This window comes from Paraphaeosphaeria sporulosa (assembly GCF_001642045.1).
Source record: "Paraphaeosphaeria sporulosa strain AP3s5-JAC2a unplaced genomic scaffold CC84scaffold_10, whole genome shotgun sequence".
NCBI classification, from domain to species: domain Eukaryota; kingdom Fungi; phylum Ascomycota; class Dothideomycetes; order Pleosporales; family Didymosphaeriaceae; genus Paraphaeosphaeria; species Paraphaeosphaeria sporulosa.
Window position 1 is genome coordinate 91419 of NW_017253369.1, and position 23965 is coordinate 115383.

Here is a 23965-nt window from a genome sequence, read left to right on the forward strand (position 1 = left end):
TATAGCACAATCTATATCTTCGGACCGAGCTCATGTTTCCCCAACACTTCAATCTCATCGCTACCACTCTCTCTCCTCTCACTTCTCCGGTCTTCCCACTCCGCACAAACGACCGTAGTCTTCACGATCTTCGCCTGACTCCCGGTGCTCTCAACATCCCACCTTCCCTCGCCACCATTCGCCGCAGCACTAATCTCCACATCCACGTTCCCATCTGTCCGCTTTGGCCCACCAGGCAGCCCGCTCGCCGAATTCGCATGACTCGTGTTCTCGCTGAGCATAGGCAAGAACCGTCGTATCGCATTCTCAGCCTGGCTCGGCCGATGCCGTTTCTCGGGGGAGGGGGCGGTGTGAGAGTGACTGGAGCTGAGCTTGAATGAGGAGTTCTTGCTGCGGTTTCGAGAGTAGCCCAGCTCGGAAGCTGTGCCTCGACGGCGGTATTCGTCGGCTCCATACATACCTGTTGGAAGCGACTCTAGCAGTGGGCGAAGATAAGGAACACAGGATGTGATGATGGTAACGCATTCGATGACTTGGGCTGTGAGTGTCCATTTCCAGAGCGCGCGGGTGATGTTTGGGTCGTTGAAAGCGGGGGTATAAGCGAGTTGGATAGCCGTGGCTATGATGTCCCTTCTTCTGGTCAGTATGCGCGCGATGGCTCTTTAGAGGGTGGGGGACTTACAGTGACCGTGCGCCAAAAAAGCCTAGGATAGTGATCTTCTTGCTCAGACCCATCTGCAGGGTAAAGATGATGTGCATTGGAAAGCATACCAAGCCCAGATCGGTAATGATGTTGAAAGCGCCAAAGGAGCGCCAGAAACCTGCCTGCATCTGGTCAGTCGAGGCATGCGGCAGTCTTCAGTACTGAGTGACATACCACGCTAAGACAGTGAGCATCATCCCCATGAAATAACCATGGCTTTTGCGCCCCGCATTGAAATGCAGCAACTAGCTCTGTTACTATGCCCCACAGGGCAATAGATACTGTGAGTACCCATCCAAACTTGTGATGCGAGTGTGAAGCTGTCAGTAGCATAAGCAGCGAGATGATTGACAGCTTAGCCAGCGTAAGAGTGGCGATGTAGAGTAACTTGTTCGCATATTCGGCCTGTGAACATGAGCAATGTGTTTAAGAGAGGGCGGTATCGGAAGGTTGGAGGCATCATGCAAGAGGGGAGGCTGAATACGAAAGCATAAGCAAGCATACCTTCTGATAAGCCACAATGTGCTCAGGCGACAACAGATCTATGTTTCTTCCGAGGCCATACTGTGTTTGCATAACAACTGCCACCCCGGAGCCGACGCTCGCCAACTAAACACTCGCATCAGCACTCACATCATGCCAAGTTGTCTCCAGCCTCGGCGCGCATACGTCAATTATTCACTTCAGTAAGAAAGGCAGCCAACGTACCAGCGCACCAACAACCAGATAATCATCAACATCTATCCTCCTCCTCAACGCCCGCTTCGTCCCCAGTCGCGTACTCACGGCCAGGAAACTCGTCACAAGCAGGACCCACGTAACGACATCAAGAAACGGGCCCAAGTCTTCCTGCGAGCCAGGATGTCGCGCCACGAACGTCTTCACCTCGGCGGGAAAAGCAATCATACTCGCATCCTTATCGCGATGTGAATCATGCCAAAGCGCAGCTCACCACAGGCCTCGAGCGCAGTCAGATTGGAGGAGATATTCTTGGATGTAGGAATTGTGCTGAGCGTGTGCGGGTGGGCTACTGGGGCGCCGGAATGCGAGCGAGAGCTGAGTGACAGGTATGGGGGAGGCGTAAACTAGCAGGCATGGCAAGGGGAGGGGCATTTCACGGCGGCAGAGGGCACGCCGGGCTGTGTTTAGAGTGTGAGGTGAAGAGCGTGCTGGGTGACTTGCTTGAGTGACGCTGGCTGGAGAGGGAAGGGAGGGAGCATCGCACATGAGTCTAGCGAGGATTCATGGAGACTCAAGACGGCGAAGTTGGGATGCGCGTTGTACGGCGGACGTGGTCGATAGTTGGCATGCAAGGACGGCGTAGGGTGCGGAGGTGCGAGCGCAAGAATGCCGGGACCGCTGGGCCAGGTTTGTGTGACCAAGTCCATCACCAAGTACTCTCACGGTCATGAACTCATCGGCATTCCACGCTTGTAGCCGAAACCTTCTGCTTCCACTAATTATCTCGGCTAGTACGAGAGCTCCGTTTTCAAGCGCCGTGCAGCCAGTGATGTGTCACAACATCTGTACAGCAAAATTGGAGGAACAGGCAGGTCCCAACCTGAATGTTGTGGAACGTACCGATGCAATACCGAACTAACGTGGGTGTTGCGGCGCAAGTGTATCACTTACGGTCCAGAACAGACCAGTGTCAGCTCAGCATGGCTGGTAGCCCTCACGACGTCGCATCTACTCTCTTGAAGTCACCTGTCAGCATAAAATTCCTCCCTGTGATTGCGGAGTATCAGAGAAAAGCGATTGTCATTTAATCGGTAGCGACAGATAACGAACATGCTATGCCACCACATATCCCATCGCTCACTACGCACCTCAAAAGGAAATATCGCCGAAGTTGTGACACATCGCACAATTCCTCTAGCAAATGTCAGCTCAGTCTGTAGATCTTCCCGACAAACACTCACCTAGCCGCGTACCTCTACGCGATTGTTCAGTTCCGTCTCCACGACAGGAGCAACCCGACGATCAAGATCCTGTGAAGTGCTTAGCTTCGCGTCTAGGAGACCTTCTCGGACCACGTGATTGGATCCCTCAAACCCCATAGGAAATATTTTTCTCCTTCAAACGTACGGTAACAGCCTCGACAGATGGAACTCCACGTCCATTCACATGGCCTGGCGACTTGAAAGGTTTGCGCCAATCCGGACGCGCAGGCGCGGCAAAGCTGCTTACGAAGAGAGCGCTGAGAGACAGGAGGATAGCAAAAGACCGCATGTTGACTATTGACCGATAAATTTCGAAGTCTCGAGCTTGTCTACCCACAGCTGCCAGACCGACGGCTTTTGAATACAACGCTCCGCTCGTTCGCGTCCAGCAGACTCACCCTCAGCTGAAGCCCCCATTTCAGATTAATCGTCGGGTGCAAGGCTGCAACTCGTGACTGTTCCTCGACACGTACCCCGCTTCATCGAATTCGCAGATCAATAGGTCGCTCGGGATGGGGAGGTCGCACAAGCATGATCCCAAGGCCCGGTCCAACCGAATTTTCGGATCCAAGCGGCTTTATTAGGGGCAAGACGATGGAAAATAGCATCCTCGGGGCGGAATGGTCTGCCTGAATGGCCGGGCATGCTCGGAATGAGAGATATTGGTACTTCTGCGATGAGGCTGCATGACTACTTGAGTAAGCATTGCGGCGAGCGAGACCAATCGTTCATGCACTGCCACGATGGGATACGTATTGGCGCAACCTTTGATTCAATGCGAAACCAGTTCCTCCGCGCGCCTGACCCAGCTAAAAAGTACATTGGCTGTTGTTGTTCAGGCAAGCACATTGCTTGAGCGCGTGGAGACAGCGCTCAGTCGATCTGGCACCCCGATGTTTCAGAAGACAATGCGATTCTCTTCCTCCTTCAGCTCATACGGGTCTTTGTGACCATGGTAATCAAAATAGGCCTCCACTACGGGACGGTATGGCGAGTCCTGAGGACAGTGTCCGAAAACTTCTAGGGTGTTGGTAGCCTCCCGGTAATCATCGAAGTCATGACAAGCATGCTGGTCAAGCCGCGTAGCCCAAGCAGTCAGCTTGTTCCAGTCACGGCATCGTCGGAGCTGGCCATCGCCCACATGGTGAGGGACTAGAGCGGGCATGGGTGTATCGTCGGCTGTGCACATGACATCCTGTCGCAATCCGTCCAGACAATGGAACAGGTGGCTGAGGGTGAATGTGCGGTTGTCTTGATTGTGCTTGGAGACAATCGCTTTGCGGATGAGTTTCTGGGCGCGTGAGCTGGAGGTGGTTGCGTGAGGGTCGAGTAGTGACTTACCAAGCAATGGAGATCGTGAAAGCCCTTGATATAGTAGATGCTGCGTTCAGTGTCCCATGGAAATCGTGTAGATGGCCCGAGACCAACTTGTTCTGCGAAGTCGTCGTGTAAGGATATGGCCATGGGATTCGTGTCTATGGCGTCCCAGTTGGCATCCGTGACTTCGTCACTGATATTGGGGTTCCAATAGTCAGAGAACGACTGGAAAGGGACCATTGTATCGAAATTGATGCCACCTGCTTTTTTCAGGACTGATAACCAAATAATTTTGTACTGCTTACTGTATTTCGTCTTCCCACTATCGCGAGATGAATCCCGAAGCCGGGTGTTGTCAATCAGGAGCAACACATTGACGACAAGAGACACCAATATGGCAACCACACACAGTGCAAAGGCAGACCGAGAACATGTGCTTCGCGTGTCGCCGTCCTCGCCTGGAATGAATACGTTCTCTTTCCCTTCATCATCATCAATCCCGCTCAATGGTTGATATTGCTGTGTCTTTGCCATGTTGGATGTGTCTTGTCCGGTGATGATGCACGCGCCAGCAGATATTCAGCTTTTGAATTCTCATGCGCCACAAAACTATTTGCGCCACAGGGTGGCTCTTTTCCCTGCCCCAGCAGAAGCCCCATTGCAAGAGTTGTCTTCTGTGTCGACGAGAGGACGGGGCAGTACATGCGGTGAGAAATCAGATTCTCGATATTGGAGTTTCAGATTCAGATGGCCCATGAGTGTTTACTTTTTCGCGTGATCAATCTACCGTTGATGTTCGGGTTCAAGCAAGAAGGTTGCGCGGCATTCGCGACTGCCTTCTGGCTCCTTCTTGTCATGATGGACGTTTTCCAGTTCGTATCAGCGATGTTTTCCAATCCCTTTGTTCTCCCTCGTCCCCTCACAATCATCCGCCGCAGGGCCCGTCCAGCCAACCCAGCCTCCGAGCTCGGACCACAGATGAATGGCCTACGCGCCGGCATCGGCTCTCCCCCATCGCATCCTCCCTTCGCGCTCACATATTCACTATCGGAAAGCAAGGGCCCATCAGCACTACTTGTCACTCGCGCCGTACTACGAGCGTAATCACGCTCTAGACTGTTGCAGCTCGCGGGGTCAGTCCCGTCGTGAGACGTCGTCGTTGTCTGGGTGCAACGGCGCTAGTCCGCAACGAGCAGCTGCCTCTTTGGGGCTGGCTCCCCCAGCTCCACACCCTTGCTATCTACACACTTGAACACCGCGTGAGCAGCGCGCAAGAGCTGTGCCTCGTTTCGGCAGTGCACACGTCCCGGCGACTGGGTGTGCCAGCCTCGTTTCCATCTACCCGATAACTTCGGACCGCGTTATCGCGACGACGCATTGCGCGCGAGAACTCAAAGTTTGCGGGCCTGCTGTTTTGAGTGTGTCGTGAGGGTGTCTGGCTTGGTTCCAATATAGGTATCACAGGATATACTGGAGGTCATTCCGCGGAGAGACAGATGCGCACGTGAAGGAGCTATTCATAAGCTCGGCGGACGCACGCAAGAGATGGGGCTGTTACTGGAACCAGATATGGCGGCCAAATACGTGGTCAGAGAGATGAAGAGCAAGGGCGAGATGGATGCCATCATGGATGTCATTTGGGCGGCGAACTATGACCCGTACGATACATACGCTCAACTGTTCTTTCCCGTCCTGGGATACACGGCTTCTGCCCGCGAGGCCGCCATCGCAGAATCGAAAGACCGGTTCTGGGAGAACCACAACAGCACGCCCACGAGCAACTGGTTTTACGTCGAGGACACCACGAATGGACGAGTGGTCGGGTGTGCACAGTGGGAAATCCACACTCAGAACCCCTTCAAAGCGGGAGCGCCCACACTGCGAGCACCATGGTGGCCCGAAGGCGAGTACCGGGACTTCTGCGAGGAGATCATCAGGCAGGTGTACACGCCTCGGACGCACTGGATGCGGCGGCCTCACTTGGGTAGGTTGTGCTGACAAGCTGCTTGACTAATGCTGACGCAATGTAGCACTCAATTGGATGGCGGTGCTGCCAGCATATCGGGGGAAGGACATCGGCTCACTTTTGATGAGCATAGGAACGTCGCGTGCGGACGCGCTCGGCGTGGAGTGCTGGATGGAAGCTTCGGGAATGGGGAAGAAGCTGTACGAGAAGCATGGCTTTCGCTCGCTGTTCAAGATGCAGTTCGACATGGAGAGGAAAGATGCGAGCGATGTGTGGAGGAAGTGCATGCACGAGCTGACCCCGACTCCCGTCTATCCAATGTGGCGGCCGAAGCACGGAATCTGGGAGTTGGAGGGAGATTCGATTCAGTTTCCCTGGGAGCGTGGTGCTGCCTGAGGGAAAGAGTTAGCATACAGGCGTCTGGCGTTTTGGCATATTTGATGCCATTTTCCTACTTGTTTTATTTGCAACTTGGAAAAAATTGAGTTTTGGTTTGGATTTTCTGCTGCTTATGGGTGGACGGCTCGACTTGGTCGCCCGCCCCGTGTCACCATTTCTAGCGATGAATGTCCTCGAGCTCCCTACGAGCAAGAGCACTTCGTTGCCGATTCCTGCCGTAGTTTTGCCTCCTCACACTCTGTGCACCTTCTTTCCAATGCCATCGCGGACAAAGTAATAAACATTTTGCACTTTAGTGAACAGTCAGGATTGCCATGTATGTAATTCAAGCATGCCAGCTTGCTTGCCAGCTAGCGATCTCGCTGCTCGGGGTATCATGTCCCGCGCTCTCGTATTCCAGTGCATGTAATCTGTGTATTCCATGCACGCCAAACCACGGTGTAAACCATCTCCAGAACCCCGTCACCATGCCAAATAACGCGGCCGAAGCCGAAGACAGAACCGCTCATAAAGCCGACTGAAGACCTCCCATCGACGGTGAAGGTTTTCACGATCCACAGACTGCAACTGATTCTGCACTGCTTCGCGCGATGCTAGAACGTTTCACAGCCATTGTCGAACAATGTCTTGAACTCGAGCCGCTGCTTGCCCGCACGGCTGCTAGCACGCGGCTTCGCATCCGGCGCAATGTAGTGGTCCTCCGTCTCAACGACCGCCTTGAGGTTCATGATAAACGGCTCCAGCGTATCAGCACGCAGTTGCATAGCGCCATCGTCTTGCGCAGAGTCGTGCCAGATGATCTTGAGCTTCTCCAGCTCAGGCGCGCGCAGCAAAATTTCGAGGATGAAGTCGACACGGCTCTTGAGGAGGACTGGAAAGACCTGAGGTGTGGGCACAAAGTCAGTATGATATTGGGACAGGGCGGAGAACGCAGGATTTGCTTCTGCAGCAAAGCACATCCACTTTGCACCTGGTGGTGTACTTACAGCTCCGGCGAAGCCGGTCTCTTCGGCGCGAATCCATGTCGAATCCCAGACAAAAATGATCTCGGCGTTTTTGATATGCTCCATGGGCGAGAACGGGGCTTCGGCGAGCTTAGTCAGAGCAAGCTCGAAGAAAGTGAAATGAGAGAAAGAAGTGGTGGCCTAAAGTGCGGATGCAGAGTCAGTGTGAGTTGTGACAGGGTGGATTATGTCTCGCCTAAGCGTGGTCTTACGACATAGACACATCCGCTTTGTCCCTGTAGGTGTACTTACGTTGATGGTGAGAGTGGCCACGTCGTAGAACCACGTCTTGGCCTCGATGTTGAGCTGCTTAGAGAGCAGGAAGAGGTTGCCCTGGGGAGGACACTGCGTGAGGTGCATGAACTTGGAGACGTGGCGCCACTTCTGATTCGGCTTGACCACGATAACTCGGGGCTCGGAGGAAGCGGTCACATCACTGGTTTCAACCCCAGCAGCGACGTCGTCGTCAGCAGTAGCATCGTCTCCACCGGCGTCGGCCATCTCTGCATCGTGGATAACCTGCTCGGCCTCTGGATCTGCCGCGGCGTTCTCGCTCTCTTCCTGAGCGTCGGGCATGGCGACAGTTGGAGCAGCGACGGAGGTCTGGTTGTTCACCATGGCCGGCTGATAGGGATCAGTGGATGTTGTAGCTGAAGCACCGCCTGTTGCGTTGTTTGGAAAGGTGACAGCTCCCTCCGTAACGTCGTCAGATATGAGTTCATCGTCATCGGAGGCGATATCCTGGTCCCCGTCGACATCATCTCCATCATCCTCCTCGTCCTGCTCCTCGTCCCTGAAAGTATGTTAGCTAGCGTTCGAAGTAGATGACGGCAGGTCGGCGCTTGCTGCAGATTCTACAGGCACCGAAAGATACAGTGCTAGGACAAAAGTCCAAGTACAGTGTTACCCAGGATAGGCAATGCGCAGGCCGATTGTACTCTGGCTTTTGTCCTGGTGGTGGTGCATGCCGTATGGTCATGTAGAAACATCAATGACCCGAACTTGTAGTGCAGTCACTTACTCGTCATCCTCTGCGTCATCGCCTACTACTGCACCATCCTGCACCCGAGGCTCATCTTCATGATCATACTCGTGATTATAGCCCGGCACATACGTGACATTCGCGTGCGGATCCTTCTCCAGATTCTCGGCAATCTGCTCCTGGATGTCCTTCTTCTCGAACCAATAGCGCAGTGTGTAGCGCGGCTTGGTGTCGCGGGCGTCTGCGACGTGGCTAAAGATGTGATGGCGGATCTCGAGCGGAACGCTCAGCAAGGGCGAGGGAGCGGTCGGGTCGGCGGGTGACGACATAGTCGCGGGGAAAAACGGAATTGAGCTTGGGTATGTTAGCTTGATTGCGCTTTGGGGTTTGCGAGTTCGAGGCGACTTGCTGGGAGAGGTAGGAGAGGTGCCAGCCTGATGGTGAGGGCGGGTGAGGGTGAGTGTCGGCAGTGACGACAACCCGGAGCGGGCAACGGGGCGTTGTCTAGCAGCCGTCGCAGCGACGCAGAGGCAGAGGTTCGAGCGGGCAGCGGGCGGGCGACGTCGGCGGGTGAAGCTGAGCGACCGCATGCACGAGGCTGCCTGTTGCCTGGCCGGCACGAGCGGTGCGCGAGGTGCGCGTCACAGCGTTTGCCAGGCGGGGAGAGAGGCGCTGCGGGCACGCGTTTGCCCAGGGCAGAGCAGTGAGCCCTCCAGAAGACGGACGTCCATGGCCGTCGTCATTGTCGAGTTGCTGGGCGCTTCCTCGAGTCTACCGTCGGGGCAGGCGGGGTGAGTCGCGGTTTACGCCCAGCGTTTGCGCTGCCTTGCAACCGCAATTGGGGACCGTCCCTGGATGGCATGCTCTACTTGCAAGACTCTCGATACATTAGGACATCTCGAGAAATGCAAGATGAGCCATGTTGTTGTTTGTTCGTAGTAGTCGCAACTGCCTCCGTCATCTCATTGGCCCGAGCTCTACCGTATCGATAGCCGTAAGCTCGCGCGTCGTGTCCAGCGCGTCTTCTTTCACCACTCATCGTCGTCATGCTTTCTGAACGATCGGACTTGCATCTATCGCACGACATCTTGAACATGTCCGACCGTATATCCGACATGCTGACTTGAACGGTCGTAAGGCGAGATATACGAGCTTCGTGAGTCAGTGTCCCTCATGTACGAGCATGCGGACATCGTCGTACCCGCGTACAGTATAAGACAAAATGAAGGAATTCCACCATCAGCCTCACCCCCAACACCAAAAGTCTTCTGATAATAGCGCTGCTGTGTTCATCATTATTACGATTCTCTTGTTTCATCCCAAGTTTCTTCTCCTGTGTCAAATTACTACTCTTCGTTCCATCACCCAGTCATGGCATCCAAGTCCTCCCCCGCCATAACCCTCTACCGCGGCTGGAACACCCCAAGCCAATACGTCTGGTCCCCCTTCGTCACAAAAGTCGAGTTCCGCCTGCGCACCTCCCACGTACCTTACACCTGCGGCGTGGGAGGCCCGCGCGCTGGCCCAAGAGGGAAAATCCCCTACCTCGAAATCACACCCTTAGACGCGCCCACCGAACTTCTCTCCGATTCAACCCTCATTTTAAGAACCTTCACCGAGCGCGGCGTAGTGAACGATGTCAATACAGGCTTGACCGGCGTGCAGCAAGGCCAAGACCTCGCTGTCAGGGCGCTGCTCGAGGACAGACTGTATTTCCTGCAAGGCCGCGAGCGCTGGGTAAACAACTACTACACCATGCGCGACCACGCGCTATGGTCCATCCCATATCCCATGCGCCTCGTGATCGGACTACTGGCCTACCGCGCCAACGTGCGCAAGCTGTACGAGCAGGGCGCGGGCCGCTTCTCGGACACTGAGACACGCGCGCTGATCAGGGATGTGTGGGGCGGTGTGAGCGGTTTACTGGGGGAGAGCAGGCGGGCGGCGCCGCGAGATGCGTGCTTCTGGGTGCTGGGAGGGAAGGAGCCGACGGAGGCGGACGCGACGCTGTTTGGGTTCGTGGTGAGTAATCTCGTGTGCGATGCGGCGCCGGAGACAAGGGAGTTGTTGAAGGGCGAGTTTCCGGTGGTGGTAGAGTATGCGGAGCGGATACATGGGAGGTGGTTTCCGGACTATGAGATTTGGACGTAGCGGACCGATGAGGGTAGAAGAGACAGCGAAGCGTAATTGATGTACAATTCCCAGCCGTGAGGCACGAGCCTGTCCACTTTCCAGTTCACCTCACCCATCACTTGACCACCGACGCGACCCGCTCAGCCCACACGCATCCAATTCCTCGACCTCATACTCACGACTCCACCAGTTCGTGCAACCCCATCCGCCACGATGCACTTCCTCCCCATCTTGCTCGCTCTACTCGCCATGGCATCCGCCCTCGTCTCGGACGCCTCCGTCTCCGGCGCCGTGAACTCGAACCTCACCGCCCTCTCCAGCGCGTTGACAGACCCCGGCTTCACTGAGGGGCTCGCCGGTGACATTGCACCCGTGATGGCGGACCCCATTGATTGCAACTGGCCCAGCCCGAGGGACCAGTACTGTAGTATGTCTTTGGATTTGAAGGCGGATAGAAGAGGAATGTTGCTGACGCGCGAGAAGGCAAGTGCAGCAAGAACTGTGGGGGTTATTATGCGGATTGCAAGAAGGTATGCCCACGCCATGGGAGGGAGAGGTGGGGCGAGATGGAAAGGCTGCGAAGAAAGGGCTGACAAGTGTGTTCAGTGGAAGTGTCCAATCAACGCGTGGGGCTGCTCCAAAGTGTGCTATATGGAGACGTGTCGGGTGCATTGGGAGGTGAGTGAGAGACAATGTGTGGAGTTAAGAGCAGGAGGGAAGCTGATAAGAGCAGGAGTGTAAGGGATGTCGGTGGTGCTAGGCGGACATTCTGATTATGGCACGAAAGGAAGATAATCGTCCTGTTGGACCCAAAGTCTAGGACTAATGGATGGGGAAATTGCCTTATCTCGCGACCATGGACGCCCGGCAAGGGGGAGTGAAAGCGGCAAGCGCGGTCTTCCGCCTGGTCGAAGTGCCATAATGACACTGGCCTCCTTCTCACAACCACCCTCGAATGCAAACGATGACCTAAATTACACTCCCCGCTAAACAACACGTAGTCCGCGGCTCTCACGTTCACAATGACATCATCGCGCTCATCTTCTCCACACCGGCCCCTACGACTACAAATGATACTAATACATTACCTACCTCCACAATCGCCTAAAACCACTTTCCATACCACCTTTCTCACTTCAATCTCGTGTAGCAAGTTTAAGAATGCCGTCCTCGCGCAACGTAATCCACGCCCGCACCGCGCCCCGCCCAAACGGCAACTACTCCCACGTCGTGCGCTCCGGCAGCACGCTGCACGTTGCTGGATGGATGGGTGACGATCCCACGACGGAGGATATCGTCGAGGGCGGGATCGAGGCGCAGACCGTACGTATACATCAATCCTTACCCTTCCCAATTTGATTTGAGCATGACTTTCTTCTCGAGACGCGTCGGATTGGATGAGTGAGGATCGGACAAAAAGGCAAATTTGTATATGTAGAAAGGCTTCGCTAATATTGGATTAGGTCCAAGCGATCAAAAACATCAATGCATGCCTGGAGGCTGCGGGGAGTAGTTTGGATAAGGTGGTTAGAAGGCGCATATACATGATCGATATCAAGGAATTTCGCAAAGTGGATGCTATATGGGGTGAGTGGTTCGAGGAGCCGTGGCCGGTCAGTACGTGTGTGCAGGTGAGTTTGCCTGGTTTTTGAGGAGAGGAAAGGAGGGTGGGGCGCGAGAGGACGGTACTGATACGTGCATGATAGATCAGCGGACTCGCGAAGGAGGGCGCGTTGGTGGAGTTGGAAGTTGTCGCTGATGCGTAAAGGATGGCCGGCCCAAGTCTCACCACGGGAGTCGGAACAGGCGCTGAAATCTCTCGATATATGAGAGTTATCGAAATTTTAAGACTTGAAGCTAGAGAGCCGGCACTATGGAAACATCGCAATCGACCTTGGGATCGTTCGCAGATGTAGCTATGTCAATGATTGAGTGGTCCCAGCACAGCGGTTGAGACAACAATATACGCCGCACCCTAAGCAGCTACGCCGATGCGATATGTTATGACTGGGGAGCACATTCGTTCCGGCGGCCTGAAAGCCCCGAAGTGAGCCGAAGTTATAGCTGCTGTGTTCAATCTTCAACCGATGACAGAGCATGTCGGACTCAAGATCTCAGAATTTATCCTGGGCATGCGCTCGGCTTCAATATTTTGCCGCAACTTGGCAACAATTGTGCAGTTGTCCACCGCTGATCAACATCATGAGAGCTCCTTGGCTGGACCTGGACGTCAAGAGCAGATATACCGCAAGACATCTCCCTCTCAAGAGATGCGCAGGATGTCATCTTCTACTCGAGCGTACCGTGACAAAAAGGCGGTGTAGCGCACATCAAAGCTCCTCAGCGACTTCCTGCCTCGCAGAACAAACTTCACCCCTTCCGAAAGGGCAAAAAGAGTGGACTTGCTGGGAATCGAACCCAGGACCTTTCGCAGACGCGTTTGGAAGATGCGAAGCGAACCTATAGATTGTTAGTGATGAGTTACAGAGGGTGAGGACGGGTGCCATTTACATTATACCCCTAAACCACAAGCCCGAGTGTGTTTTCGATGACTAATCGCAAGAAATAATTCAATATATGGCTGATACAACCACTAGAGAAAGGGAGGATTGTTGGTGCGTGGAAAGAACGGGTGGTGTGGGCAGCGCTAGTCTCCACACAGAGAATTTTGCATGCATGTGGGGGGAGCTAAGTGTGTAAGCGCCAATTGAAGGTTTGCAGAGACAGAGAGGACATGATCGTAAGTAAATTTACGTGGACTCGAATAGGAGCGCGAGCGCGTTGTACTTTGTGTAGTTCTGATGCGTTGCAAATTAAGAGAACGCATTTGCATAAGCCTCAAGCTCTCCAACTCTTATAGAAGGCAGGCTTCGGATGCGTGGCATGCTTTTTACAACGCACATATCTCGGTGGATATCTATACATCTTGACTTTCCGGATGATTGGTCTTTGTTTTTGCACTGGAGCCCTGAATGATCTCGCATCGCAGCTCAGTGTCTCGCTACGCTAACACCTCGCGAATCCCACCACTCTCGTAGAGAGCAGAGATGAACTGTGGAGACGGTGCGCTAACAGGATTAACCACTAGCAGGCTTTTTGTTGAGGCTGCAAAATCTACTTTGTCCGGGTCAAACTCCTCTTTGCGACACTGTTTCAATAGCACATATATATATGCTACAATTTGAATCTGTTCATCAATCACATGATCACCAAGCGCGCAACAGCGCGCATTCCTCCGCTTGGTGTAGTTGGTTTATCACGTTCGACTGTAATATCTGTTGTAATCGAAAGGTCCCTAGTTCGATTCTGGGAGCGGAGAACATGGTTCTCTACGAGATCATCTTTTTGGCCAATTTTATGGATACGAGGTGGCTGAGTGGTGTGCAGATGAGCGATTTGGTTTTGATACAAGGCGCTAGGAATGCCAGTGTTTGGAACGTTACTATTGTGAAGTTGGCAAGAGCCGTGAAGAGGTGGGAGTGGGTGACTTGGGCAGGCGTTAAGGGCTTGTCAGCGGACCGAGTCTTCACCAGCCCTAGTGTATCATTTTCTAGCAGTGCGCAAGTGGTTGTCTGTATATGATCACTTATCAAGAGGTAACATGAACATAGAGGCAACGGTAGAAAGGAAGTACGTGACGTGGGCTGCGCCTCGTAACTGCCTAATTGCGGGGTAGGATGTGCTGTCAAGCTGCCCCGGAAGAATCGTCTCAACAAGCGATGCGATCTCCTGTTGCTTTAACATCTAGGTAGCATCTCGGCGATGGTCATGAATAACCGTTTGGATACTCACGGGAACAAAGAGGAGGAGCTCGCTAAATGGGCTCAATCTCACCCAGGCGGCTGCACGACCTGCTGCAATCTCGATATCGAAAGCTGGAATGACGGGGTTCCAGTAAAAATTGCAAGCCTTCGAAGATCCAGAAAGGTTTGTACGTACTGTGACGTCCTCTTCAAGGCAACCAAAACCCCGTACGTTGCCTGGTCCACCAAGGTCCCAACCATAAATTACCTGCACGCATTCACAGAGTCAAGGATCTCCAAAGGAGACGAGCGCTTGTTGGTTCGATTAACAAGTGACGGGACGGAATTTGAACCCGCCAAAGAAGAAGCCCATGAAGTGGAGGCCGATGCAATGGAGAACGACGACCTGGAAACCGTCAAGCCAAAGAACGCTGAAGAAAATTTCACAGGATTGTATACGTTAGAAATAGGATTTTTGAAAGGTAAGAAGACGACAGCACATCACAGGAAAGAGCTGAAGTTGGTCAGCTCATCAACAATGGCCATTCCGCATATCGAAGCTGATACCCGAGAGTACATCCTCTGAACAAGCAATTGGTTCCATTCTTACTTGGTTGAAAGAATGTGACCAGTTGCATCCAGCTTGTGGTAATACAGACGCATTTGTTCCACGACGGCTTCTCACTGTAGACACACAGAGCAACGGTACAACGCTCATCGAACTCGACACTAATCATGGGCCCATAACTTATGCCTGTTTATCTCATAGTTGGGGCTCACATCAGCCGCTGACTACCACTACCGCAACTCTACAACAAAGAAAGGACAGAATTGAATGGCATGAGCTACCAAAAACGTTTCAAGAGGCTCTGTATCTGTGCAACCAATTAGGAATAGCATATCTGTGGATTGACTCGCTCTGCATCATCCAAGACGATGCAGATGATTGGACATATGAAGCATCAAAGATGGCCGAGGTTTACAGTAACTCTTACATCACTATAGCCGCCTCAGCATCTAGAAATGATACGGAAGGTTGCTTTAGAGTCTCCGATTGTCCACCATATATGTTTCAAACCACCTTTGAAGATGGGTCGGAAGCAACTTTCTTCGTGCGAAAACACATTCAGCACAATTACCCCAGTTTTGAGAGCGTATACAGGATTATCGAAGGCAAATGGACTATGGCAGGCTCATGGCCTCTAATGCAGCGCGCTTGGGCATTCCAAGAAAGGCTTCTATCACCACGAGTCCTCCACCTCGGCCCCTCTGAACTTGTCTGGGAATGCCAAGAACACACTCGATGCGAATGCTCCGAGAAGGACTCACAGTTCGATTCGCCGCATCTCATTCGAAAGAGCGAGTGGTGCAATGGTCTAAGACATCATTCTCAGAAGACTGCTTCAGAACTCTGGCAGAAGATCGTCAAAGAGTATTCTTGCCGGCGTCTCACGTTTCAGAGAGATGTATTTCCAGCACTTTCCGGTATTGCCAAGCAGTTACATCAAAGCTTCGAAGGAACATCAGAAAACCCAGGTACATACTTGGCTGGTCTGTGGAGAAACGATTTGATGCAGCAGCTCATGTGGTTCACAACTACTGCAAACTGCGTTTCAAAACCAGTCGGCCTAAGAGAGCTGCCAGCCCCGTCCTGGTCGTGGGCTGCTGCTGAGGGCCCTGGGATTGCGTTTTTTCAGTCAATGGCCATCATGAATGAGTTTTCTGAACAAGCAGAAATAGTAAGTTGCAGTTGTGAACTACGGACTGCGCATGTCTATGGGGAGGTTATCGCTGGCCATCTCCAGCTACAAACCCAAGTATTGTTACTTGGTCTCCATCGTGGCGAGAAGTTTCATGAACACCACTTTACGAAGCATCACCATGACGACCTGGCGGAGTTCATGTGGATTCAAATCCGCCTTGATTTTGAATACGATTTCATTGGAAGATATACACATACGCCATGGGAGGCCGAATACACAACAGAAGATGTCTACGTCGCGAACATGGGAATAGCGAGGATCGGGGTTGATCGCTTTAGGAGGGTAGCCCTCATACTCAAGAATTCGAATGCTGAGGAGAAGTTTGAGCGCATTGGAATAGCATTCTTCGATTCTCGACAAGATCAGCCCGAATGTCTTTTCCAAAGGAAGGGCAAAAGCATGTTGCTCGACATATTTTAGCGCATCGTTCGACTTGCAGGTTTTCTCCTCTCTTTGACGATTGATTGATTGATAGATATGACTGTATGTTCTGTGTTATGTTCCCGGATACTGCAGAAACTTCCCCATTTGGCGAAAGAATTGTATACGACTAGTCTACCTCCATAAAGCTAGTAGTCACTATTTTAGCTCCGCGGAGCCTAGAACGCGGGAGAGTGAACAGACCATCAGATTGCGACCAATGGCGCACCGAGCTCGACTGGGTCAGAGTGATGATAGCAAAGGCTGGCCTCTAGTCCAGGGTCTTTAGATGCGACGAGACGAATCGAACGTGTTCGGCGCGCAGTAGGCTTTCGCAACGAACGGGTGGCCCAACGGGTGCATATGGAGGCCAGACCCTACGCGACAACATAAATGATAGAATGTATCCTCGGTGCGAATGTATCCTTGACCTGAGCCACCACAAACGACCTATACGACCCCAACATCGTCGATTCACCACTCGCATGCGGGCGCAAGAGCCTCCTTACTGAAGATCTGTCTGGACATCCGCTGTTATGATGGTCCTGCCAGGTCCCGCACGGTGCCAGTGGTAAAGAGGCTGGCGGACCGTACCCTGACATCGCTTACCCTTGGAGAGAGGGAAGCACATGACCAAACCGACCAACACCTTTACCTTCCCCTCTGAGGATACACTGCGAAAGCCCAGAGCTTAACGTTATTGCAAAGACAAACACATTGTGCGTAAGTCAGAAACATGACCTCGTGGCTGTCCACATGACTTATACCCGTCCGATAACGATAACAAGCATGCGCCCATTCCCAGAGCGATATTCTGAGTTCTTGACTATCACATTGGACTTTTATTATCACTCTGATATAGCTGAACGGAGTGATGATGGGCCCCTTCATTTTGGTTGTATTTGGAACCCTTCGACAGCATTTATCCGCACATATAGCCCAGGCTTCCAAAACAAAGGCTTTGCAGGATCGAATGAGACTGCCAATCAGCAGATCGCTCGGACAGACTCCTTGCGTTGCCCAGACCCGGGGTATAACTCTCCTTCCTGTTCCGGCACCACAGCATTGGTACGGCACTTGCTGGAGTCGGGCCGGAAAAAGCGCTGTGAGAGGAGGAGAATTACAATCAGGACCACTATCGCGTGGGTTCTAGCAAGGTGGAAAATGCGCCAGACTTGCGTGTGGTTCTTGTGGGGCTTGATGCCTCGCGGGGAATCGCGTGCTAGCTGCCGAGTGCCTGGCTCCCGTGTGGCACCGGAGTAGTGTCGAAGTCCGGTGTATAATTCGGGGACTATCTGTGGAGCATCTTCGGTGCGATACGACAATTGGACATCTAGGGAATTTTAAGCACCCTTTGTTGCTCAGGTACATGTTGAGTTTCAAGTGTTCATTTCGGCATTCGCATTCCCAGACAGTGATCTGAGTGCACCTGGCCACAATTCTGGCCCCTGGCCCTGTTCGCAATGCATCCGCCCCAACCCGCACAGACACTGGACTGATCTTCAGTGGTCGCCGTCCATCCTCCAGATTCGCTCGCCTAGCCAAAATACCCCTGTCCAACCCATCCTGACGGGTTCGTCCCCTGTTCCTGTGCCAACTGACTTCCGTTTTCGACGCCGTGGCTGCATGCTCAGCTCGTATCCTTGAGCTCGACCTGTCGCGCGCTGGCAATGGCGTCCGTACTTGAGGGCTTACGGCCGCTCTAGAGGCGTTCAGGTGTGGCTCTCTTCTCCTCGGAACCCTCTCGCTGGCGTTGGAGGCTGTCAACGACCTCAACGCTAGAAACGAACGATTTAACGGCCGACCCACAATACTCCACAATCACCACGACTTGCTGAATCACGGATGCATTTCAACGAGCGATAGCCACTGATAACCGCGATCTTGTTCCACGAAAGCGAAGATGGCACCGCGGCCATTGGATCAGAATGGCACTCCGCAGCAGCCTACGCAGCCGGAAAAGGCTGACCCTTCGCACACGGCAGCGAGCAACCCATTATCCAAACCAGAGGTCGTTCAGGCTGGTGAGATTATGCTCATCATTTCGCTCGTCCTGATCCTCATCGTCGTAATTTCGATATCGATACATCTCTACCTCAAGCGGCAAAGACGAATACGTCGAAAAACGTCACCGAGGAATAAAGGGAAAGATGGCAACGCGCAACCGGAGCTACAATCGAAGGAAAAGAAGATGGTAGAGCTAGTGGGGACACCGTTGTGCGAGATGGGCGATTCGGAGCCGAGACACGAGATGGAAGACGCGGAAGTTCTTGAGCGGGATACTATAATTGAACCAGAGCATCCGCAGGAGCATCCGGTACACATCGTCAGTCCTCTGACGCCTAATTACGACGACGGTCGCATGTTCGGCGACATGTCGACTCGTGCTACTGCACAGCCGGAAGCAGGTGTATACGCAGCGTACATGATTCGGTGAGCAAGGGCCAGGAGGAGAATCGTTATTCAATTGCGCCAAGAGAAGAGTGATGTCCGAAGAATGTGATCGGGCAATGCCCATCGCAGGATACGCTCAGAATTCCCACGCTCGTGCCTGGCACTGTCTACAGTAAGTGCTACCAGTGACCTTTCGCAATCTCACGCTGACTGATAGTAGATATCGGCCCAAAAGTATGGTCATTGTTGTTCGCTGCAATTTATGCAGAGCCAGTGCCAACATATATGGACGTCAACTCCAGAAAAGGCTACCAATACCTTCGTCTCCAGCGTCGAAGCGACCGAACGGCCGGTCGGCGATCTACGCAGATCGATGAAGGCGCCGGGAGACCGAGGAGTCAGTGCAAGTTCTCGATAAGCATACGGTCTAGGATAGATCAGGAGCAGGTTGGGAGAAGAGACAGTTGGACATGCCAGGATTCACTGTCCGCAGTTAGTCGCAGGGCTGAATGTCATGAAAAAGGAGGATGGTATCCATATACGTGACGACGGCGTTGCTACATTACGATATTTGTTTTGTTGCCACATGCCCTAAGGGATTTGTGCATTAATTCATACGATCGAATGCAAAACTACACTTACGACTAGTGCTAAGTTCTATCCAAGCATTCTAGGAAGGCTAGGCCATTATCAGGTCAGGCTTTGGTGACAATATTGACCACAAAGGCTCAATTACAAGTTGTCCCCAAGGCGAATTGACCTAATTCCCTATACCCCGCATTTGCCCTGGAAAGCTGAGTTCCCGCCGCTCTTAGCTTCACTTCGCCACGACTGATCTTTCTGTCAGCAACAACTCCAGGCTACTAGTAAATATGTTGCCGCCCAACGACAAGGCTGAGTTCTATCTGGAATCCTCTCCCAGGCAGCAACATCAAACCACTTTACGCCATCACCCTCATCATAAATGCATGCTAAAAAGAACCTTTTGCTTCTACACACGAAGAATCAGGAGATGAGGGTCTGATTGAAGTGGACTACAACAAAACAACAACAATAGCGACATATGTAAATCGAAAATCACGATTCCACTTCCACTAAGCAGAAACCATTCTTGAGAAACGCGGAAATTCCAAAAAACGATGATCATTCATTGTGATGACGTATACATTCATTGTTGCACACTGTGGTGGTACACCCCTTCATCTTCCATCTTCATAGTGGTTTTGTTCTGTCCAAACTCCATACCAATGCCTATGTCGCTAAATGCAAATCATTCATAGATCCGAACACCCCATATCGGTCATCTGCTTCGTGATGATACAGCCAAATGTCTGCGCATCCTACTTGCGCTCCCGAGGACGCCCCCAAAGCTCCTCCTCGCTCATAGCCTGCAGCGGCGAGATGCCGTTTGAGGGCTGTGCAGCGGTGAACTCCGGACCGCACGAGCCGCGGTCGATGGTCAGTGAATTGAGGCCCCAGTGGATCTGCTCAGACGCGTCGTTTGGCAGGCCAATTCGCTTACGGGGAGGAGACTGGGTCTCTGAGATGGCACTGGTGTTTGATGACATCATGGCGAGAGAGAGCGAGTCCAATTCTGCTGCGAAGGCCTTCTCTTCCTCGCTGTACTGGAGTGCTGAGCATACGTTGCTGGGACGCGTGGTCGAGCGGAGCTCCATCTCGTAGATCTTCCGGTCGCGTGTGAACGACGCCTCGAGCTTGCGGTGCCCGTCGTACCAGATGTCAGACTGCTCTTTGGTCATATCGGCTAGAGAGGGGTACAAGGCGTTGTGCTCTGCTTCGCGCGTTGCCCAGATAGTCTTTGCTTCTTGCTCGACGCATTCTTGGCAGAAGAACGGAACGTCAGACACGAGACCGTGGGGCTCCAGACAATTTGAGCCGCAATCCTCGACAAGATCGGTTCGAATTCGGTGTGAGCATGATAGTTGATGATAGAGACGGCCGCGGCAGGGTGTCGAACGATTTGGACGCGTGATTTGCGAGGTCGCGATTTGGCGCGCTTGCACCGCTGGTGCAGACGCGCGTGGCGTCGGTGTCCCTGTAACCTGGGGATCAACGGCCCAACCCCAACGGCAGGCTTCTACTGCTTGCGCATGACCCATGGTGTCGGCAGAGAGCGTTGCGGACTCTTTCTTCGGCCTGAAGGCGTTGTTCGAGAAGTCCATGATGATGTGATGTTCAGTCGCGAGTAGTCTGAGTGACTTGGTGGCGTCAGCTGACTAGCGGAGTTGCTGCCTACTGCGCGTTGATCGACAAAAGCGATTGCCGTTCGGGCCAGTTGATAAAGTAGGGCGATAACACCGTGCGGAGAGAGTGTTTGAGTTGCACCGGCCGTCTGATTTAGATCCGTGAATGCATAGTGCGTGAACAGCGATTTGGCTGTGTGCTGTAATCGATAGCTGCGACGTAGCTAATCTTGATACAGAGGGTGAAGTAAGTGTCCTCAATAACGATGGACAGAGCGGTCGCGCGTAGTGAAGCCGGGCGCGTATATGTGGAGACGCGGACAGGCCAGGGTACAGCAGTGGAGGGGAGGGTTGACGTATGCGCGATGGCGGCGATGGGACGCACCTTCAGTTTCAAGATCCGCAGACTATGGGGCAAGAATTTGGCGCCCGGCACTAGCCGAGTCACGTGCGATGGTCAGCGAAGCTTTCACGCGAACTTATCGCCCAGGTTCACCAGACAGGACGAATGTTCATGTCATGGGCCTCGAAGCTCCAGCCGTGAATCAACGAAGGCTAGCCTAGAATGCCCATTCTCTATCAGTGGAATGTATGGTGCGTGAGTCGCACGTCGTGACTTGGCGAAACCTTTGATGCCCGAGTGGCAACGGTTCATGGCCGAAGGCCGTCCACACATTGAAATGGTAATCTATTATCGCTTTGTTGATCGTAATGGCGGTGCCATGTTGTGCCTTCTCCTTACGAATGCATCTCGCATCAGAGTCCTCGCACTCTCACACTAGGAATCTAAACCCGTTCTCCTGCGCCACCCCTGGGACCGCATTAATAGCACCCTCTACATGCTCTCCTCTATCCAATTTCTTATTCAGCCTGCCCAAGATGACCCTCATCACACCCGCCATAATGATAGCTAGCGCAGCCGTTGCGCAGTCTACGCTCAGTGGGATCGTCAAGTTTGGCTGCCCACTCTTCGGCTGCGGATACATGTAACTCGCGTAAATTGAACTGGTGTTCGAGATGGCGTTGATGAACGCGAGGGCAGCAGCGCGCTTCGCCGCCGGACGCGGTAGGGAATTCGATATCCAGGCGAGCGCAACGACATAGCCGGTGTATACTCCGGGAACCATCAACATCATGGCGACGTACCGCGGCGCGGTGGAGTGCGTTGCAGCACAGAGGATGAAAGCTACGACGCCGACGCAAAGGGGAAGCACAATATGGAAGAAGCGCTCTCCTGTGCGGTCTGCGTGCCATGCATTCAGGTATGTCGTGATGACCGCAAGAACGTAAGGTGGAGCGGTAAGCAGCAAAGTCTTCACATTGTTGTACCCGAGCGTCTTCACTATCGTCGGAAAGAAGTTCGTGACGGACGCCGATGAGACGATGGCCAGAAGAAGGACTGTCAAAATCCAGGTCTTGATATCAGCCAGTGCGAGCTTAAATCCATGGAACAAGGTTTGCGATTCAGAAGACGTCCAATCTTCCTCGCCGACATCCTCGACCAAGCGGAACGTTGCTAGCTGACGCTCTTCCTCACTCAACCATGCCGTAGTCCGGGGCATGTTGGGCAGCACGAAGAAGGCTCCAAAGGCAATGACGACGGTAATCGCACCCTCAATGATGAAGACCCATCGCCAAGCCCTGAGGCCTTTGACGTTGTTCATGTTGCTGGTGATACCGGCGGTGACCAGTCCTCCGAAAGCACCGGAGATGAGAGAGCCGGAGTACAACACTGCAGTCCTGAACCCAAGCTCTTTCCTAGTGTACCATGACGACAAGTAGAACAGACAACCAGGGAAGTATACGGCTTCGATGAAACCAAGGAAAAATCGGCATGCTACAAGGCCTCCAAAACTTTGGCAAGCGCCTGTTGCGCCCGAGATAACTCCCCAGATGATCATGCAAATGGGAAGAAAGAGAGCTGGCTTTCCGGTCTTATTCAATAGTAAATTGCTCGGCACTTGCATCAGGATATAGCCAACGAACAGGATTGAAACTGTTGTCTGTGTCCATTGTTAGTACAGAGCACAGCGTTAATAGCGGAGATGGTGGGTACCGCAAATCCCACACCACCCACTGACTTTTCTTCCGGAAACAAATGTGATGAACGGTAATGAACTGCAAACTGACCTGATACTGCGTGCTCGTCAAATTCAACTCGTCCTGCAATCCCGCCAATCGCACCGCCGCAATATTGTTGCGATCCAGATAATTCATAATGTACATCAGAATAATCATCGGTAGCAATCGCGTGTCGATCTTCTTCCGCAGCTTGGCCTCGGCCTCCAACCGGTACTCCTGCGACATCGCCGCAACCAGCGGCGGCGGCTGTATCCTCCCATGCGCATGGCCATGCCCAGGTTCCGTCGCTTTCACGACATCGTCCGATATTTCGTCAACTGCTGGCTTAGTGTCGGTGCCGGCGGCCATTGTGCTGCTGGAGGCTGATGTGATGGCCCCGTAGTCTGGACTGTTGGCTAAGCGCAAACAGTCAGAGGACGGTATGTTATAGGACAAGAAAGGTGGCTGCGGGAGGAGGGCACAAGAGGTGCATAAGAGTTCTTATACGAAGCTTAATGAGCAGCCGTGCCTGTGCCAGGGACCTTTTTACGGGCCTAAATTACAAACGAGATCACCTACATGTCCTGTTGGCCAGGATCGCTACCCGCTCCCCGGACAAAGGCCTGGTCATCGTAGCGAGGTGCCGAACGTCCTCAGTCTTGGTGGAGATGCTGTTCCGTGATTTGTCGCTGTGAGAGGGGTGTGTTGCTGGCTAGTCAATTGAGCGGTTGCTGATGTTACGGTGTCACAAGGTTCGCGGTGTTGAATCCGGGAGCGGGTAAAGTTCATTGGATTGGGTTTGGCGGGGTATGGATCTGGGGATGTTCAGGATGTGCGGGCCGTACTGCGAATCCTACGACCCATTATCAATACGCAGACGAGTAGCAAGTTGCTGGTATGAGTGCATCGCGGCGCAGATTTGTACTATGTAGG

At 53.1% G+C, this 23965-nt stretch overlaps 10 protein-coding genes and 1 non-coding gene across 11 annotated transcripts; 6 read left to right on the forward strand and 5 right to left on the reverse strand.

Annotated features, from left to right (window-relative positions):
- Positions 1-11: 11 nt before the first annotated feature.
- CC84DRAFT_1100330 (uncharacterized protein) lies at positions 12-1633 on the reverse strand (the record flags this gene model as incomplete). Its single annotated transcript, XM_018174860.1, has 5 exons — positions 12-630; positions 683-821; positions 874-1108; positions 1208-1312; positions 1412-1633. Coding segments are annotated over 5 exons (1320 nt in total), but the record flags the coding sequence as incomplete, so codon positions are not given.
- A 1815-nt stretch (positions 1634-3448) lies between these two features.
- On the reverse strand, positions 3449-4879 carry CC84DRAFT_1228316 (uncharacterized protein). The gene is made up of 3 exons (XM_018183632.1): positions 4269-4879; positions 3988-4223; positions 3449-3937 (listed from the first exon to the last, which is right to left on the reverse strand). The coding sequence occupies exons 1-3, from the start codon at positions 4495-4497 to the stop codon at positions 3545-3547; spliced, it is 858 nt and encodes a 285-aa protein (XP_018031683.1). The 5' UTR covers positions 4498-4879; the 3' UTR covers positions 3449-3544.
- Positions 4880-5532: 653 nt separating this feature from the next.
- On the forward strand, positions 5533-6325 carry CC84DRAFT_1189696 (uncharacterized protein; the record flags this gene model as incomplete). Its single annotated transcript, XM_018181070.1, has 2 exons — positions 5533-5947; positions 5994-6325. The coding sequence occupies 2 exons, from the start codon at positions 5533-5535 to the stop codon at positions 6323-6325; spliced, it is 747 nt and encodes a 248-aa protein (XP_018031684.1).
- A 296-nt stretch (positions 6326-6621) lies between these two features.
- Positions 6622-8194, reverse strand: CC84DRAFT_186357 (uncharacterized protein). The gene is made up of 4 exons (XM_018185514.1): positions 8179-8194; positions 7585-8125; positions 7315-7473; positions 6622-7209 (listed from the first exon to the last, which is right to left on the reverse strand). Exons 2-4 carry the CDS (start codon positions 7948-7950, stop codon positions 6922-6924), a joined length of 813 nt encoding a protein of 270 aa, XP_018031685.1. The 5' UTR covers positions 7951-8125; positions 8179-8194; the 3' UTR covers positions 6622-6921.
- Positions 8195-9361: 1167 nt separating this feature from the next.
- On the forward strand, positions 9362-10483 carry CC84DRAFT_1167563 (uncharacterized protein). Its single transcript, XM_018179202.1, has one exon. The coding sequence runs from the start codon at positions 9686-9688 to the stop codon at positions 10463-10465; it is 780 nt and encodes a 259-aa protein (XP_018031686.1). The 5' UTR covers positions 9362-9685; the 3' UTR covers positions 10466-10483.
- Positions 10484-11543: 1060 nt separating this feature from the next.
- Positions 11544-12213, forward strand: CC84DRAFT_1228329 (endoribonuclease L-PSP; the record flags this gene model as incomplete). Its single annotated transcript, XM_018183633.1, has 3 exons — positions 11544-11770; positions 11911-12078; positions 12154-12213. Exons 1-3 carry the CDS (start codon positions 11609-11611, stop codon positions 12211-12213), a joined length of 390 nt encoding a protein of 129 aa, XP_018031687.1. The 5' UTR covers positions 11544-11608.
- A 1467-nt stretch (positions 12214-13680) lies between these two features.
- On the forward strand, positions 13681-13766 carry CC84DRAFT_t87. Its single transcript has one exon. It is a non-coding gene; the product is annotated as a tRNA-Tyr (tRNA).
- A 1092-nt stretch (positions 13767-14858) lies between these two features.
- On the forward strand, positions 14859-15866 carry CC84DRAFT_1074959 (HET-domain-containing protein; the record flags this gene model as incomplete). Its single annotated transcript, XM_018173703.1, has 2 exons — positions 14859-15236; positions 15342-15866. Coding segments are annotated over 2 exons (903 nt in total), but the record flags the coding sequence as incomplete, so codon positions are not given.
- A 2410-nt stretch (positions 15867-18276) lies between these two features.
- CC84DRAFT_1208512 (uncharacterized protein) lies at positions 18277-19364 on the forward strand (the record flags this gene model as incomplete). Its single annotated transcript, XM_018182166.1, has 3 exons — positions 18277-18806; positions 18897-18939; positions 18988-19364. 3 exons carry the CDS (start codon positions 18277-18279, stop codon positions 19183-19185), a joined length of 771 nt encoding a protein of 256 aa, XP_018031689.1. The 3' UTR covers positions 19186-19364.
- A 421-nt stretch (positions 19365-19785) lies between these two features.
- CC84DRAFT_1167566 (uncharacterized protein) lies at positions 19786-21344 on the reverse strand. The gene has a single exon (XM_018179203.1). It carries the CDS (start codon positions 20948-20950, stop codon positions 20108-20110), a length of 843 nt encoding a protein of 280 aa, XP_018031690.1. The 5' UTR covers positions 20951-21344; the 3' UTR covers positions 19786-20107.
- Positions 21345-21668: 324 nt separating this feature from the next.
- On the reverse strand, positions 21669-23710 carry CC84DRAFT_1126891 (MFS general substrate transporter). The gene is made up of 2 exons (XM_018175755.1): positions 23102-23710; positions 21669-22974 (listed from the first exon to the last, which is right to left on the reverse strand). Exons 1-2 carry the CDS (start codon positions 23399-23401, stop codon positions 21745-21747), a joined length of 1530 nt encoding a protein of 509 aa, XP_018031691.1. The 5' UTR covers positions 23402-23710; the 3' UTR covers positions 21669-21744.
- Between the last annotated feature and the right edge of the window lie 255 nt (positions 23711-23965).

Coding starts and splice junctions, on each gene's coding strand:
- CC84DRAFT_1167566 (XM_018179203.1), bottom strand. CDS start 20,950: ATGGACTTCTCGAACAACGCCTTCAGGCCGAAGAAAGAGTCCGCAACG.
- CC84DRAFT_1228316 (XM_018183632.1), bottom strand. CDS start 4,497: ATGGCAAAGACACAGCAATATCAACCATTGAGCGGGATTGATGATGAT. Junction 4,224..4,268: donor TAGTGGGAAGACGAAATACA/GTAAGCAGTACA, acceptor TGAAAAAAGCAG/GTGGCATCAATTTCGATACA. Junction 3,938..3,987: donor TTCACGATCTCCATTGCTTG/GTAAGTCACTAC, acceptor TCACGCGCCCAG/AAACTCATCCGCAAAGCGAT.
- CC84DRAFT_1167563 (XM_018179202.1), top strand. CDS start 9,686: ATGGCATCCAAGTCCTCCCCCGCCATAACCCTCTACCGCGGCTGGAAC.
- CC84DRAFT_186357 (XM_018185514.1), bottom strand. CDS start 7,950: ATGGTGAACAACCAGACCTCCGTCGCTGCTCCAACTGTCGCCATGCCC. Junction 7,474..7,584: donor TGGCCACTCTCACCATCAAC/GTAAGTACACCT, acceptor TCCGCACTTTAG/GCCACCACTTCTTTCTCTCA. Junction 7,210..7,314: donor AGACCGGCTTCGCCGGAGCT/GTAAGTACACCA, acceptor CCCACACCTCAG/GTCTTTCCAGTCCTCCTCAA.
- CC84DRAFT_1126891 (XM_018175755.1), bottom strand. CDS start 23,401: ATGGCCGCCGGCACCGACACTAAGCCAGCAGTTGACGAAATATCGGAC. Junction 22,975..23,101: donor TGACGAGCACGCAGTATCAG/GTCAGTTTGCAG, acceptor CAATGGACACAG/ACAACAGTTTCAATCCTGTT.